Here is a 14,477-nt window from a genome sequence, read left to right on the forward strand (position 1 = left end):
AAATTGCACAACAGCACAGCCTTTAAAAACCCACTATGGATTATGGACTTAAAAGTCTAGGGTCAGAAAATTCACTTCAGGGAGTGTGGCCCCTCTTTTCCCCTCCTTAAAGGTAGTGCTGATGTAAAGCTAGATACATCTCTGGGTGGAGGCTCTGGCAGATGCCAAGCTGTTCTTTCAGATTTCGGGTGTAGCATAGCGTTAGACCTGCACATGAGGGAAATTCAGCTGCAAAGCAGCAAGTAAATGTTAAGGAGACAGGTAAGCTGTGCTAATTTACAGTCACTGGTAGTGCTGGTATAAGAAAGGCTCAGGAGGGCCAGTTACACACAAGGAAACAAGAAGGAACAATGGGAGAAGTTATTACAATGGATATGTTTGTTAAGGGAGAGAACTTGGAAAAGACTATTCTATTCCTGGATATATATATGCCTTGCATCAAGTCCTTTCTAAGTCTCTGTGATCCGGTTACAAAGAATATGCATGAATGAATTGGGTTTTTTTCCCTGTTGCCAGCTGGTTTTTAGTAAAGTCTAAGTGAAGAACCAGCAGTTTTCAGTACAGCGTGTGACAGAATGCATAAATCAAAACAAAATTCTATCCAGAGGCCATGACTCATGTATCTATCATATTGTTCTGTAACTGAGTCAAACACAACTCACCATTATGCCACCAAGATGAATCCAAGGTTAATGTATGTCTTTATTTTGCGCCTCTTTTTTTTCCTTTTTTCTTTTTTCTGGGCAAGGTGGGGTGGGGCAGAGGGGAGTTGGTTGGTTAGTTGGTTGGTTGGTTGGTTGGTTGGTTGGTTGGTTGGTTGGTTGGCTGGAGTTTTTTGTTTGTTTGGTGTTTTTTGAGATCTTGAATTTTGGATCACCATAAACTATGTCACATTGAGATTTGTGTTCCTGGTGGCTGGCTCTTGTTAGGGGTGGGATGTGAACAGGGTAAAAAAAGAGGAAGTGGTGACTGGAACAGTACCAGAATTGTACAGTTTAGAAATTCAGTAGGCTCTTTGTAATTCATAGGGCAGTCCACCAGTGATCCAGAAATCCGATAAGAGAATGCATGTCATGCTACTTAGTGTGCCAGGAAGGGCTGTTTGGTGCTGTTCCACACCTTCATCTGTGGCTTCCGTTTTGTGAGTTTATTGCTCTTGATTTTTTAATTGTTTTTTTAATTTGTATTGCAAGGTCCTCTCACATTAAAAAAAAAAAAAGCACTGTATTAGTACATGCTGCCTATCAAAAGTGCCTCTATCATACATAAGGAAACGGCAAAACAAAAAAAAACTCCAGAAGTGTAAATTCCTGTCAGAGAGAGGAAGTGGAAACACTGCATAAACACATCAGTACTTCCTCCCTTTCAGTGATATGAAAAAGATTTCAAAGCAAAACTGTCAACTCTGTCAGCAAGAGAAGTGTTTATTCCCATAAATCTGTAACGCTCAGAAAAGATAAAGCCCATTGATTGCACGAGTCACTCCTCCCATAGCTTTAGCAATGTGTTACTGCCATGACTCCATCTCTGCTTCCAGCATATTTCCTGTTTCTTTACATATAGTTCATTTTCATTTCGCTCATTTATTAAATTTTTTTCTGGGTGCTGCTGTTGTGTGCTTTTTCTGTTTGTGTTCACTGCAGGGCCGGCACCAGTTGCCTGTGTCTGTAGAGCTGCTAATGTTTATGAATGAAACACCACATACTGTAAGCAAGGCCCAGTGGAAAGCCCAGCAATATGAAATACAGAAAGTAATGGTTTATTCTTCTCCTGCTTGTTTCCAGGTAAAATGACTTTGTTCTTCAGCATCCCATCTGTAAAAAAGGCTTATGAACTCACTAAGATAGGGAATATGGTACTGTTGGTTTTGTGTCACATTTTCATGTGTCTTTGCTGCTGTAATGCATTGTCTTGCTGTAGCACCTAAACACTGTAGGTTTATCTGCTTTAAAAAACTGCAATTTACAAAATTAAGTAGAAGTTCACTAGGAGAGGAAAGTGATAACGTAGAGTGGCCGAAGTGGAGATAGACGCCAACAAGGACAAGTTGATACACAACAGCAGTGGGAGCACACACCCTTTGTCCCGGGTGCTGTGCTCAGGTATGCTGCTGCAGTCAGCTGGTACATCCCTTAGACAAACATCACTGCTGCTGCCTGGATGACACAGCCTAAATGCTCAGGCGACAGGACCACCACCCCAGCCTGCCCCTCTGCCTCTTGTCTATGTCTGTATCTGGCATTCTGTGTTCTTTTCCCTTTCAGATGAAGGAAACAATGATGACTGAAGGAAAGGGATTGCACAGGCATGTGAGCTCTTCCCTGGAAGCAGGAAGAGGTTGACTAGATGACGCTGATTATCCCATCCCTCAATTACCCTCTCTTCCCACTTACTCATCCTTTCCTAGCATTGTCTGGCTGGCTGCAGCTGCAGGGTTGTCAAGTGGGGGAAAAGAAAACCAGACAAGCAGAAATAAGAGAAAGCAGTGAGCATTTGTTCAGCAACAGCTTGGCATTCTGTTGGCTGAGAAAATCTGCCAGGGTGGTAGGGTGCAAAGATGCAAAGACACCTGAAATTACAGAGCAAAATGGATTATCTTGCTTACCTGCTTGCATTTGAATCTAAATAACTGAACTGAGTGGAGACAAAGCATAGAGTGAATGTTAGTTCAGCTCTCCATAGATACAGTATTTTGGAAAAGCTCTAGCTCAGGATTAAAAAAAAAATCCATTCTCTTTTTTTGAAAATCCCTCTTTGCAAAGTACTGGTATGTGGACAGGCAGACAGAGAAGAATCTTAATTCTCTTACTTGCTGAGTCACCCCTTACAGTTTTAGCAGACGCAGCAGTCAGTCAGTCTACCTTCAGCCCTATCACACAGCTTCTTGAGTGCCCTAAAAGGATAAACAGGACATTATTAATTATTACTTTGTTAATAATCACCATTAGCAGTATTTTCCACATGGTCAACTTAGATTCAGAAGTCACTGGATGTTAAGGAAAGACCCTTTGAAATGCACAAAATGGCAAAATTACTGAGTGAAATTCTGGGGTAATTTTCAAGTAGGTCAGAACAAATGATCTTACAGGCCTATCCTGACCCTAAAAAAAGCACTAATCTATGAGAAATTCCTCATGAGGTAGGAATTTATCGGCTGAGGCCTTATAGGATCATATAAATTCTTTAACGCAATTTTAATTTAAAATTTCTCATTTTTAAACCAAGAAAAAGCACACATGCTCAATTCTGAAGCTGATTTGCTCAATGAAAGAGCATTATAACTACAGTTGTATTACTACAACAGTTCCCTATCCTGGAAAAGACAGCACTCCTAAAAATGAAGGTTTGCAAAGACCCATCTGCTCACTCCATTTTAATTATAGTTTTCTGTTGTTAAAATCCTGTTCTCAGGAGCTGGTAGCCAGAGCACTGTCAAGTTGATTGGATAGCATTTTCCAATGTTACTGACTGCTAAGTTTTCATGTTTCTTCTTCTATCCATAGAATCAGAGAATCATACAATATCTCAAGTTGGAAGGAATTCATAAGAATCACTTAGTTCAAATCCCCACTCCTTGCAGAACTACCTGAAATTAAACTATATGACTAAGAGTTCTCCAGAACTGTTCTGTTCTCCAGACAGTCCTTGAATTCTGACAATCTTGGTGCTGTGACCTCTCCTCTGCGGATTCAGTCACTGACCACCATCTCCATGAAGAACCTTTTCCTAATGTCCACTCTGAGCTTCTCCTGATACAGCCTCATTCCATATCCCCATGTCCTCTACTGGCCACCAAGAGAGGAGATAGCACCTCTCACTTCACTGCCCACTTTGAGGTCACCTCAGCCTTTTCTTCTCCAAGCTGAGGAAACCAAGTGGCCTCAGTCTTGCCATTGAGAATTTTCCCCATATTGGTCACACTCTTCTGGACACTTCAATAGTTTGATGTTCTTTTATTGTGGCACCCAGAACTGCCCCAGCACTCGAGGTGAGACTGCCCCAGTGCAGAGCAGAGCAGGACAATCCCCTCCCTTGCCTGGCTGGCCATGCTGTCCCTGATGCCCCCAGGATATGGTTGTCCCTCCTGGCTGCCAGGGCACTGCTGACCATGTTCAGCTTGCCACCAACTCAAATCCCCAGATCTCTTTCCCCAAGCCACTCACCCTCAAATCTGCATGTACATACAGGATTACCCTATCGCAAGTGGAGAGTCCTGCAACTGATCTTGTCTAGTTTCTAATGGTTGGTAGTTGCCCAAATTTCTAATTTACACACATCTCTCTGCAGAGCCTCTCTACCCTCGAGGGACTCCACAACTTTTCCTAGTGTAGTAAAATCACCACACCTATTCAATGTGCATTTGATCCCTGCATTCAGATCTTTTATAAAAACAGTATAGAGCACTGGTGCTGAAATGGAGCCCTGAGGAACCTCTGGTCCCTGGCTGCCAGCCTGATGTAACAACATTTACCAAAACCCTTTGACCCCAACCCACCAGCCAGTTGCTTACACAATGAATTATGGACTCAACTGGTTGTGTGCCAGGCAGTTTATCCAGTAGGGTACTGTGGCAGACAGAACCAAAAGCTCTGCTGCAATAAAACCAGCCCACATCTACTGTCTTCCCTTGGTCACCTACTTTGACATAAATGAAAATTAAATTGGTCAAACAGGACTGTTTCCTTGTGAACCCATGCTCACTGTGATGACTGCATTGTCTCTCAAACAATGTTTCTCAGTAACTCCCAGAAAAACTTTCCCTATGATTTTACCACATGCTACAGTGAAAATGCCAGGCCTATAACTTACAGAGTTTTCTTTTTCTCCTTCTTGAAAACCGGGACAAATTTCCAGATTCCAGCTGACTGGGACATCTCTAGACTCACAAGACAAATTAAATATAATGGAGGGAGGTCCTGCTAAGTGCATCAGTCAGTTTTTCCATGGAAGGAATCCTATCCTCCCCATACACCTGTGTGCATCCAACTGAAACAGCAAGTCTCAAACAATTTCCGGATTGCCTGGGAATCTGTCATTCCCCAAGTGACAGTCTTCCAGCAATGGAATCCCAGCCCATCATTGGTCTTGAAGACAGATGGCGAAGGTTGCATCATTCTCTGCTGTGTCTGTAATTTTATTTGGATCACATCAAGCAATGGATCAATATTATCTCTGATCCTTTTTTTGCTGTTAACATATAAAACCCAAAAAAGCCCTTTTTGCTTTCCTTCACTGCTTGTCCTGCACAGCTTGAATTCTGTCTGAGTTTTGGTCACACAAATTTTCTCTCCACAGGGATGAGCAGCATCTCTGTCATCCTCCCATGTCACCTTGTTTCCAGTGTTCATATGCTTTCCTTCTCCATCTAAGTTCACTGCTCAGCCTAGCCAACCTTCTGCCTCATTGGCCTGGCTTTCAACATGTTGTGTTTGGCTCCTGCACTCTTACAAGAGAGTTCTTGAAAAGCGTATAACAAGCATATAACAAGCATATAACTCAAATAGCTTTAAAAAAACAGATTCCCAAGAGACTTTACTAATTAGTTCTTTAAGCAGCCCATAGTCTGCTCTTCCCCATACAAGAAGACAAGCAATTATTACTAATGACATTTATGAAGAAAAGCAGCACACTAAATAACGTAGATAAGTTTAAAAAGTGGGTCCTTTCTAGTCACTTCATTTTTTTTATGTGTCTAGACTGAGAATCTAGCACCTCAGAACCAACTCCCACCTGAAAATAAAGAACATATAAAAAACAATTTTATTTTAGCTATTTTGCCAGTTAGAGACAAGTTTGAGCAGAGGGCAGAAGGTGCCCCAGAGCTCTGTTCCAAAGAATATTTAGGTCAAAGAGATTAGTCTGAGCAGACCAAAGCTATTGATCTTCCTTGCTTTTCTTAGTAATGGTGTCCAAGATCTGAGTCCATGTGCATGAGGAGCTGGTACCTGACAGTCATGAAGTTCACCCTGTAGAAGCTCCTGCTGTTTCAGTATGGCACAAGAAATGATCTCTTGAATAGTGAGCAATAAATCTTACTGGATACTTCTCAGAAGTGAAGCCAGGGAGCCTGCAAAAAGTGAAATTAAATGTTACAGCAGACATTGGCATGAGGAATATGGTTATAGTCTACTCTGGATCTTGATGAAGAAAAATTCAAGAACTTTTCGCATTAAAATGATGGCATTGTGAACTGCCCTTTTTCTTATGTCTGAATTAGTTTGCTTAGGAGAAAGAAATAGCCTTGAAACTTGACATTAATATGCATTAAGGTTGCTATACAAAGGACTAACCATGGTGTGGTTTAATGCTCAAAGCAAACTGCAAAGCAGGTTGGTATCTCTAAAGAGGCACTGACTATCCCTATTAATAGGGGGCTTGCCTCTTTTGCATCAAGAAAGAGAACAGGCAGGTGAGACAAATTCACTTTCAGGTAGATTAAAGATGAATTACAAATAATTCAGGCCTTAAACAGTGTGACTCAAAGAAACCTTGAACAGTTTCACGTGATCCACTCAGTAGAACACAGACTGAGAACAAAAGTATTGCAAAATGCTCAGCTATGGCATCTTCCATTTTGTCAAGAACTAGTAAACATAAATACAAAAGCTACAACTGGAGATAAGGAAACAGGAGAAAAGAGGGAGACATTCTCATAGCAACAGCAATTACTTCACATAGGACACTACCAAAACAACAGTACTGGGGTCTGCAGGAGCAAGAACCTGAGAGCAGTGCAGAAGGACAGGAGCCTGAGGACAACAAAGTGAAAACACTGCTGCTGTGCTCTGGGGTACACTGTCGCAGCAGCCTATGTGAAAGAGAGCTGCAAGCAGAAGGCAGGCTACAAAACCGCAGATGGGATGTCTTCCAGACCAGCCAGGTTGCTGCCAAAGCTAGTAGTTTCCCAATGCCTTTCCTGCACCAGCCTGGATACATGTGGAATAATGAGCTGCTGCTTAGGAGTTTTAAGTCAGGTGCTAAAAGCAGGCACAAGGAACCAGCACTTTCTTGTGTGCATCCCCTGCTTTACAGGAGCTCCAGCTTAGCTGAAATGCTCTCAGTGTCAAGGGGAAGTAACCTGGTTTTTGGGATGTTCATTGTTACAGGAATTGCTGATGCCAGCTCAAACAGAGCTGAAGATGAAACCTCCCTCCAAACACAGAGAAAGCATCTCTCCTGTCCTGCTAGTTACTGACTGCAGCTTTATACTACACTAACACCATCTGCAAGAGAAACAAGAGTGACTTTATGCTGTTTCTCAGCAGCTTTGAAGAGTTTGAAACTGGAAACTCCTTCATACCCCTGCCCTTTGCTTCCACTGAGCCCAGCAGAACATTTGATCTGCACTCCCAGAGTACATTCAAAGCTTCAGGCACAGACTGAAATATTCCGCAGCTCTTAACCAAATGGAGGTATTCTAACTGTGAATAAAATGAAATTACTTTTATTTGCTCACCTTTTGAAAATATTTTAAGAGATACACCAGTGAGTTCCTGCTCTTTATCTGCATATCAATTATTCATTATTTTCATTAAAGAAAACCAAGCCCAGGAGGATGAAAGAAATCTGTAGTACTCTCTTTCTCTCTGCCCCTCATACATTTTTATTTCAGATTACTTTTAATCCATATATATTTGTAATAGGAAAATGTGGGGGTTTCACTAGCAATAAAACTTTAAGGGATTTTCCCCCTTACTGATTTTTCATAGATTTATGGATCCATAATCATTCACGTCACAGTCTAAGGGAAACGAGGTTTGAACAGGATAATAGCGCTTAAATCCCCTCCTCTAAGCACTCAGATCTTTGCTGTCAGCAAGATTAAAACGGTCAACAGCAGTCTTCATGTGTCTATATCCCACACTGAGCTTTCACAACAACTGGAGTGGTGGCTGGCAGGGAGAAATATGCAGAACCACTGCTGTGCATAATACTTCTGAGATAAAGAGAGAAGAAAACCAGGTTGCCAGCTTTTGCAGTGTTGAGAAGGACTGGTGTTAACTGCTTGATCGGGTGAATGCAAAGAGGGGAGAAGAGTAAGGAGTAATATTATGCTGCAATTTAACAGTCAGCAAGAGTTTCTTTTCCTAAAGCATAAAGGCAGAGAGATGGAAACAGCAAACATCCTCCTGCAGCCCAGCAAGGGGAAGGAGAAGGAAGTCATTCATGTAGACACGCAGAGTGGTTCCTCTGCCACCGCTCCCTTGAACACCCAGCCCCTACTGCAACCAGGACCTGAGGGGAATTACAACTATTATGTGGATGATGAAGATGAGGAAGATGAAGAGAAAGAACAAGGAAAATGGCAACATGAAGATGAATTTAAGGGAGAAAGCAAGGCCTCATCATTTATTCCTTGTTCTCCTGCTCTTTCCTCTAGATCCCCGGCCACATCATCTGCTCCATCCATACTGAACATCAATGTTGGTGGCCAAAGTTACCGCCTCACCTACCAGGCAGTGGCCATCTACCCCAAGACCCGCCTGGGCCGCCTGGCTACCTCCACTGACCGCCGTTGCCAGCTGGGCCTGTGCGATGACTACGCTGCCCAGGTTGATGAGTATTTCTTTGACCGGGACCCAGCCGTCTTCCAGCTGGTGTACAATTTCTATGCCTCGGGAGTGCTGCGGGTGAGGGACGAGCTGTGCCCCCGTAGCTTCCTGGAGGAGCTGAGCTACTGGGGCGTGCGTCTCAAATACACACCCCGCTGCTGCCGCATCTGCTTCGAGGAGCGCCGGGACGAGCTAAGTGAGCAGCTGAAGGTCCAGCGGGAGCTGCGCTCCCAGGCAGAGGCTGAGGAGAATGAGCAGCTTTTCCACCACATGCGCTACTATGGCCCCCAGCGCTGGCGCCTCTGGAACCTCATGGAGAAGCCCTTCTCCTCTGTCACCGCCAAAGTGATGGCAGTGGCCTCCAGCTTCTTTGTGCTCATCTCCGTGGTGGCTCTGGCACTCAACACAGTAGAGGAGATGCAGCAGGTAGATTGGAAGAGTGGGGATAGTCGGCCTGTCTTGGAGCATGTGGAGACCTTGTGCATTGCATTCTTCACACTGGAGTACCTGCTGCGCTTGGTCTCTACCCCAGACCTGCGCCGCTTTGCCAGCAGTGCCCTCAATGCAGTAGACCTCATTGCCATCCTGCCCCTCTATCTGCAGCTACTGCTTGAATGCTTTACTGATGATGACCAGCCCCGGGGTCGGGGCTCCCAACACGAGCACGATATTGAGAAGGTGGGACGGGTGAGCAAGGTAGGACAAGTGCTTCGCATCATGCGCCTCATGCGCATCTTCCGCATCCTCAAGCTGGCCCGCCACTCCACAGGGCTGCGTGCCTTCGGCTTTACCTTGCGCCAGTGCTACCAGCAGGTGGGCTGCCTTTTGCTCTTCATTGCTATGGGCATCTTTGCCTTCTCTGCCATGGTCTACACAGTGGAGCACGATGTCTCCAGTACCAACTTCACCAGCATTCCCCATGCTTGGTGGTGGGCTGCCGTAAGTAAACACATCTTACCTTGCTGGGTAGCCAGAGGCCCTCCCTTCCTTCCCCTCCCCTTCCCCTCACCTCCCAGCTGGAGCTGCTGACAGTCTTGAAAACAACAGGCTCAGATCAGTGAACATCTGCTCTGAATTCTGAGCTTATAGTACATATGCATGCCTGCGTGCGCACACACACACACACACACGCACTCATTCACCTCTCTCTAAGCCTAAATCAAGGCTTTATCAGGCAGGCAGTCTTGCAATTCCCATATCTCCAAATGAAGACAGTATTTTCACTCTTAAAGAAGAAGTGGGCAAAGACAGGGGGAAAAAAGCGTTTCCCAATTTAGTGCCATTGTCAGTGTTGTCAAAACAACAGAGGAATAAATTCAGCTATCCAGTTACAGGGGTTTTGTTCTTATTCTATGCATAGACTTTCTGCGACCCATAAAACTACAAGATGATGAGACATAGTTTATTAACTACATTCAGATCACTCACACTTTAAGAGTGAAAGCTGTCCCAGGACTCTGGCTGTTAAAAATCCATTAGGACCAACAGTTGTTTTACACAAGAGATTGTTTTCTGCTATGCTGCAGAAGATGTCTGTATTTATAGCACCCTAGATGACACCAGGGGGTAGCTAGACATTGTCGATGCTGAGGGAAGGCACAGGACCCACATCTTGGCCATCCATAACCCTGAGGCTTATCCTAGATTATTGTCATATGCATTTTGTTTTGCAGCAGCTGATGCCAGCCTGCATAGTCTATTTTTATGTGGGGCCTTGGGAGCACTTCTGACCCCTGGGCATGGCTATGGGTCTGGTTCTGTCCCAGTCACTTCCCTGGAGAAAGAAGCTTACACAAATAGACTGGATAGGAGTTAGAACATCTCATGCTGGTTGCCCCAAGATGTATATGAGGCCCACCAGACAGTAATCCCAACCCATTCAAGGTCACTTCTCCTGGCCAGCCATCCTGGAGCCCAAGGTCTGCACTTCTGGTTCAGCCATGGACAATGAGATGTGGTGGTTTACCACACATTTGCAGTGATTCAGCACGTGGCAGGAAAAAAAACCTTACAGACAAGCATAGATGCACACATTTATATGTGTACATGCATATGTGTAACCTTGCTGAATGTCCTTTAAGCTGGGCCATGGAAGGATGGAAAAAACAGCGAATAAAGGAAAGGGTCCTGTAATGTGACCTTCATAGATCATCTGTAAGTGATATACAAAGGCTATGAAAACACTGGTGATTCATACATTGCTAAAATACCTTGTCTTCTGAACATGCAGGCTATATGCAAAATCTTTAGGGCTCATTTTTGCAAACTGGTGTTACCATAATAATTTAGATATTCCTAACAAACTTATATGGCTAGGTGAAAAAGGTCTATTTACGTGAGCAAATGCCTTCAAAACAGGAGCTGTATCTGGCACATTGCAATTCCAAAGCATAAAACACTTTAAAGTCTCTTCATTCTTTAAGACTGTAAATTAAAATATCTATATCATTCCATTTTTATAAAAATGCAACAGCATTCACCAACTCACACATGCAGGAGAAGAAGCATCCCTCCTAAACTGTTACAGGCAATGTATAAGACTATGCCAATGGTGCAGAACCTTATCACAGGATAACGTTTTTGTCCTGGCTGGTAGAGATAAACATCTTGCCTTCATCTCAGTATTTATTTTTGGAGATATTTATCCTGTATTATCATTCAAATCCAGTGACTTAATTTCCATTAAACCAAATCACTAATCCTTTTTATTCCATAGGAAGAACCAGGTGCATCCTAAAAATGTGCTCACCAGTGCTGCCTCATATACTCTAGTGTTTTCTTCATTTAAAATATCAGTCTATTTACCATTTTAGAAGACAGAAAACTCTACACAGTGACCTTCTGAAGACTAATTTTAGTGTTAAAACCACAAGGGCATTACAGTGAAAGTCTTACTGTCTGTGGCTTATTTTTGTCAGAATTCTAGATTACTCTTTAAAAGATATACACAATGTGTTGAGACACTGTGAAAAAAATTAAATAAAATTCACTGACTGAAAAAGATCTCTTGCACAGACTAGAAAGTGAGAGGTGATAGCAACATGCAAGTTTTACCTGCCAGTGTAAAAAATACAAAATATCAAAATGTGTGCAGTGAAATTAAATAAATTAGGAGTTATCTTAAGCTGACTGTTTGAGAGTACATTTTTCAAATGTAGCATCTCCATAACAAAATATCCATTAATTTTTTATCTGAATTTTATAATGGAAGTATTTCAGTACTTGGTGTAGCACTGGACCCATAAAACAGTTCCCTCATATATCCACAGGCTAGAGAAGAAAATTATATTGGCTGAGAAGAAAAATTTAAAGGTATGTACACCGTGAACTGGCAAAGTGTTCAGAATCATATAAAATAAATACACTAAAAACCATCACTCTCAAATAAAAACCCCAAAACCAATCTAACAACCAAAGCTGAAACATTTTTAACGACCCCAAAATCCTGCTTCAAAAGGAAATTCAGCAAAAATTACCCACCTATGTACTTATTTAACATTATAATTATACATATTGCAATCATACACCACAAGAAAAACCTTCCAGGCCAAAATTCTTTGTAGGTATGTAATCATTAAAGGGGATTTTATCTAGAAACTTTGAAGTCCTGGATCATCTCTTCCTCTAATGCAAATAGGAAAATTTATTTTGTAATTAATAGAAGGGTTTTGTGTGTTTTTCATTACTTCCTAAAATATATATGAAAAACAAAGGTAAAACTCAAAATACAATCCACAGAATAAGTCCCAAATACTGGGTTTTATCAGCACAGTGGATTTAGAAACAGGACATCTGTTCCAAGTGACATGATGAGGGAGCAGGATTGCAGCTATCCGTGGATTTGCATGGTTAGGGAGCCACATCAATCCTCTCCCTACAGCCAAGCAAACTCACCTTGTGGTATGGAAATTGTCTGGGAATTCCATCTGCAGGGCAAAAATCTAAAAATCCTCCTGAATGCTGTTAAACCACTGTCTTTCTTTACTTCATGAGAGGGTTTGTTTTTTTTTTTAAATTAGGGATATTTTGCATAAAAAAGCTAGTAGACACATTTAAACACAGAGACCAAAAAAACCCCAAAAAACAACAACAACAACAACAACAAAACCAAAAAAAAACAAAAACAAAAAAACCCAAAAAACAGCACAGACTGCTTTTTAGACTTACAATGCAAATTTAAAAAGAGCTAACTTTAACACTGTCCCCGATCAATGAACATATCTGTCTATGTATTTCTGCTCAGCTAATAAGCTGCATGTTGGTTTGCCTGTAGGTCAGCATCTCTACAGTGGGATATGGAGATATGTGTCCAGAAACTCACCTTGGACGCCTGTTTGCTTTCCTCTGCATCGCTTTTGGAATAATCCTGAATGGCATGCCCATCTCCATCCTCTACAATAAATTCTCAGACTATTACAGCAAGCTGAAGGCCTACGAGTATACAGCTCTCAAGAAAGAAAGAGGGAAGGTTGACTTCACACGGAGAGCCATGAGGAAAATATCTGAGTGCTGTGGAGAAGGTGCATCCCACCCTTTGCCACAGCAATGATAGTTTGGGCTTTGGATATTGGGAGGCCACCAAGAAGCTGGAGGAGAAAGAGGAAAAACAAATCAGCCAAAAAATAAATTAAAAGGGCCAAAAGTAACAAAAGTAGGTGGTGAAATCTGTTTTGAAGGGGGTTGTTAGTTTTCAAAACTAAAATGGTTCAGATTAAAACAGATTTTTTTTGAACTCTGATAGCCTGTGAGCAGCACGAGTGCTCATCAACTTTCTGAAATTAATTCCTTCAAATTTAACATTCAGAATAAGCCTCACATTAAGATCTAAGCCCCTGCTACTGATTAGATTGACAATAAAGACCCACCATATTTGTACAAACAGAAAACAAATTACTGTCACTAAGGGTCTCCCACCTTATCTCTGTCAAGGCAGTGTCAAAAATTAAACTAATAGAATACTTAATATACTGACTGCATCACTTACAGTGGTTTTGCATCAGCTTTCAATTAGAGGAAAATGGCCTAGAGCACTTACCTAAATATTAGAAGCAGCTATAATCCCTAAAATGTCAGCCTCTGTTTCCATTGCCAGATAGCTATTCTTCATTGTTCTAATTTTATTTTTCCAAAGCAGCCCTGCAAATGAGCCCTCCTATTTTCATGCCTAGTCAAGCAATGCACTGCTTTAGGATTTTCCTCCATAATCATCTTTCAGTATAACAAGAACTAGTGAAGAATTCTGGAGTCCGAGTTGATAAATCTCATTGATCAAATTTCCAAACCCAATCCTTTTTAGGTACAGGATTAAGTGGTAATTTATTCTGCAGTATATAATGTATCTACTTATTGGATTGTTAGAATAATAGACCTGTCAAGGAACATAAGTATTAAAGAAGTAATTATAAAATAATCAAAGGAAATATGTGAGTAGCAACTCTTAAAGACTATTCATACAAAGGATCTTATCAGCACTTCACTGTAACCAATTTTAAATATTATTTAAAATCAAGATGATTTGTCTGGTACATACAGCCATTAGGGACATAATCCTGACATTTTAGCTCATCCCCAGGAGTAGTTTATGTTCTAAGATTACTGTGTCTTTTTGCACAGCTGAATGGGATTTCTCCTGTGTCTAAACTCATCCCAAAACTTAAATAACAAATAAAACCAACAATAATCAGACGGAATTGCAGTTTTATGTATTACTTCTGAAACTATAAGGAATATTTTTTTTACATAAGAGCAGTCATACCAATTTAGAAACAGTAATCTGAATAACAGATCTGAAAGAAAAAATATTTTATTGATAATCAGATGCAAAGACCTGAAAGAAAAAAAGTGTAATGAAAAGGATCAACAGCAACAGTGCCCTGGTATGACCCATGGCTGTTAGTCAGCAGCACTCCTGCTGCAAAGCGTCTT

General features: G+C 41.8%; 1 protein-coding gene across 2 annotated transcripts in view; it reads left to right on the plus strand.

Annotated features, from left to right (window-relative positions):
* Positions 1-14,245, plus strand: part of KCNV2 (potassium voltage-gated channel modifier subfamily V member 2) — a 41,184-nt gene extending 26,939 nt beyond the window's left edge. Inside the window, exons 4-7 of one of the 2 annotated variants that reach the window (XM_064405672.1) lie at positions 1,029-1,141; positions 1,644-1,784; positions 7,107-9,491; positions 12,826-14,245. In XM_064405672.1, coding sequence (XP_064261742.1) covers positions 8,052-9,491; positions 12,826-13,101 — 1,716 coding nt within the window. In that variant the 5' untranslated portion in view covers positions 1,029-1,141; positions 1,644-1,784; positions 7,107-8,051 and the 3' untranslated portion in view covers positions 13,102-14,245. Of the gene's footprint in view, positions 1-1,028; positions 1,142-1,176; positions 1,785-7,106; positions 9,492-12,825 lie in introns of those variants that run through there. The other variant, XM_064405673.1, reaches the window with a different exon arrangement.
* The last annotated feature ends 232 nt before the right edge of the window (positions 14,246-14,477 follow it).

Source organism: Passer domesticus, chromosome Z (genome assembly GCF_036417665.1).
Source record: "Passer domesticus isolate bPasDom1 chromosome Z, bPasDom1.hap1, whole genome shotgun sequence".
NCBI lineage: Eukaryota > Metazoa > Chordata > Aves > Passeriformes > Passeridae > Passer > Passer domesticus.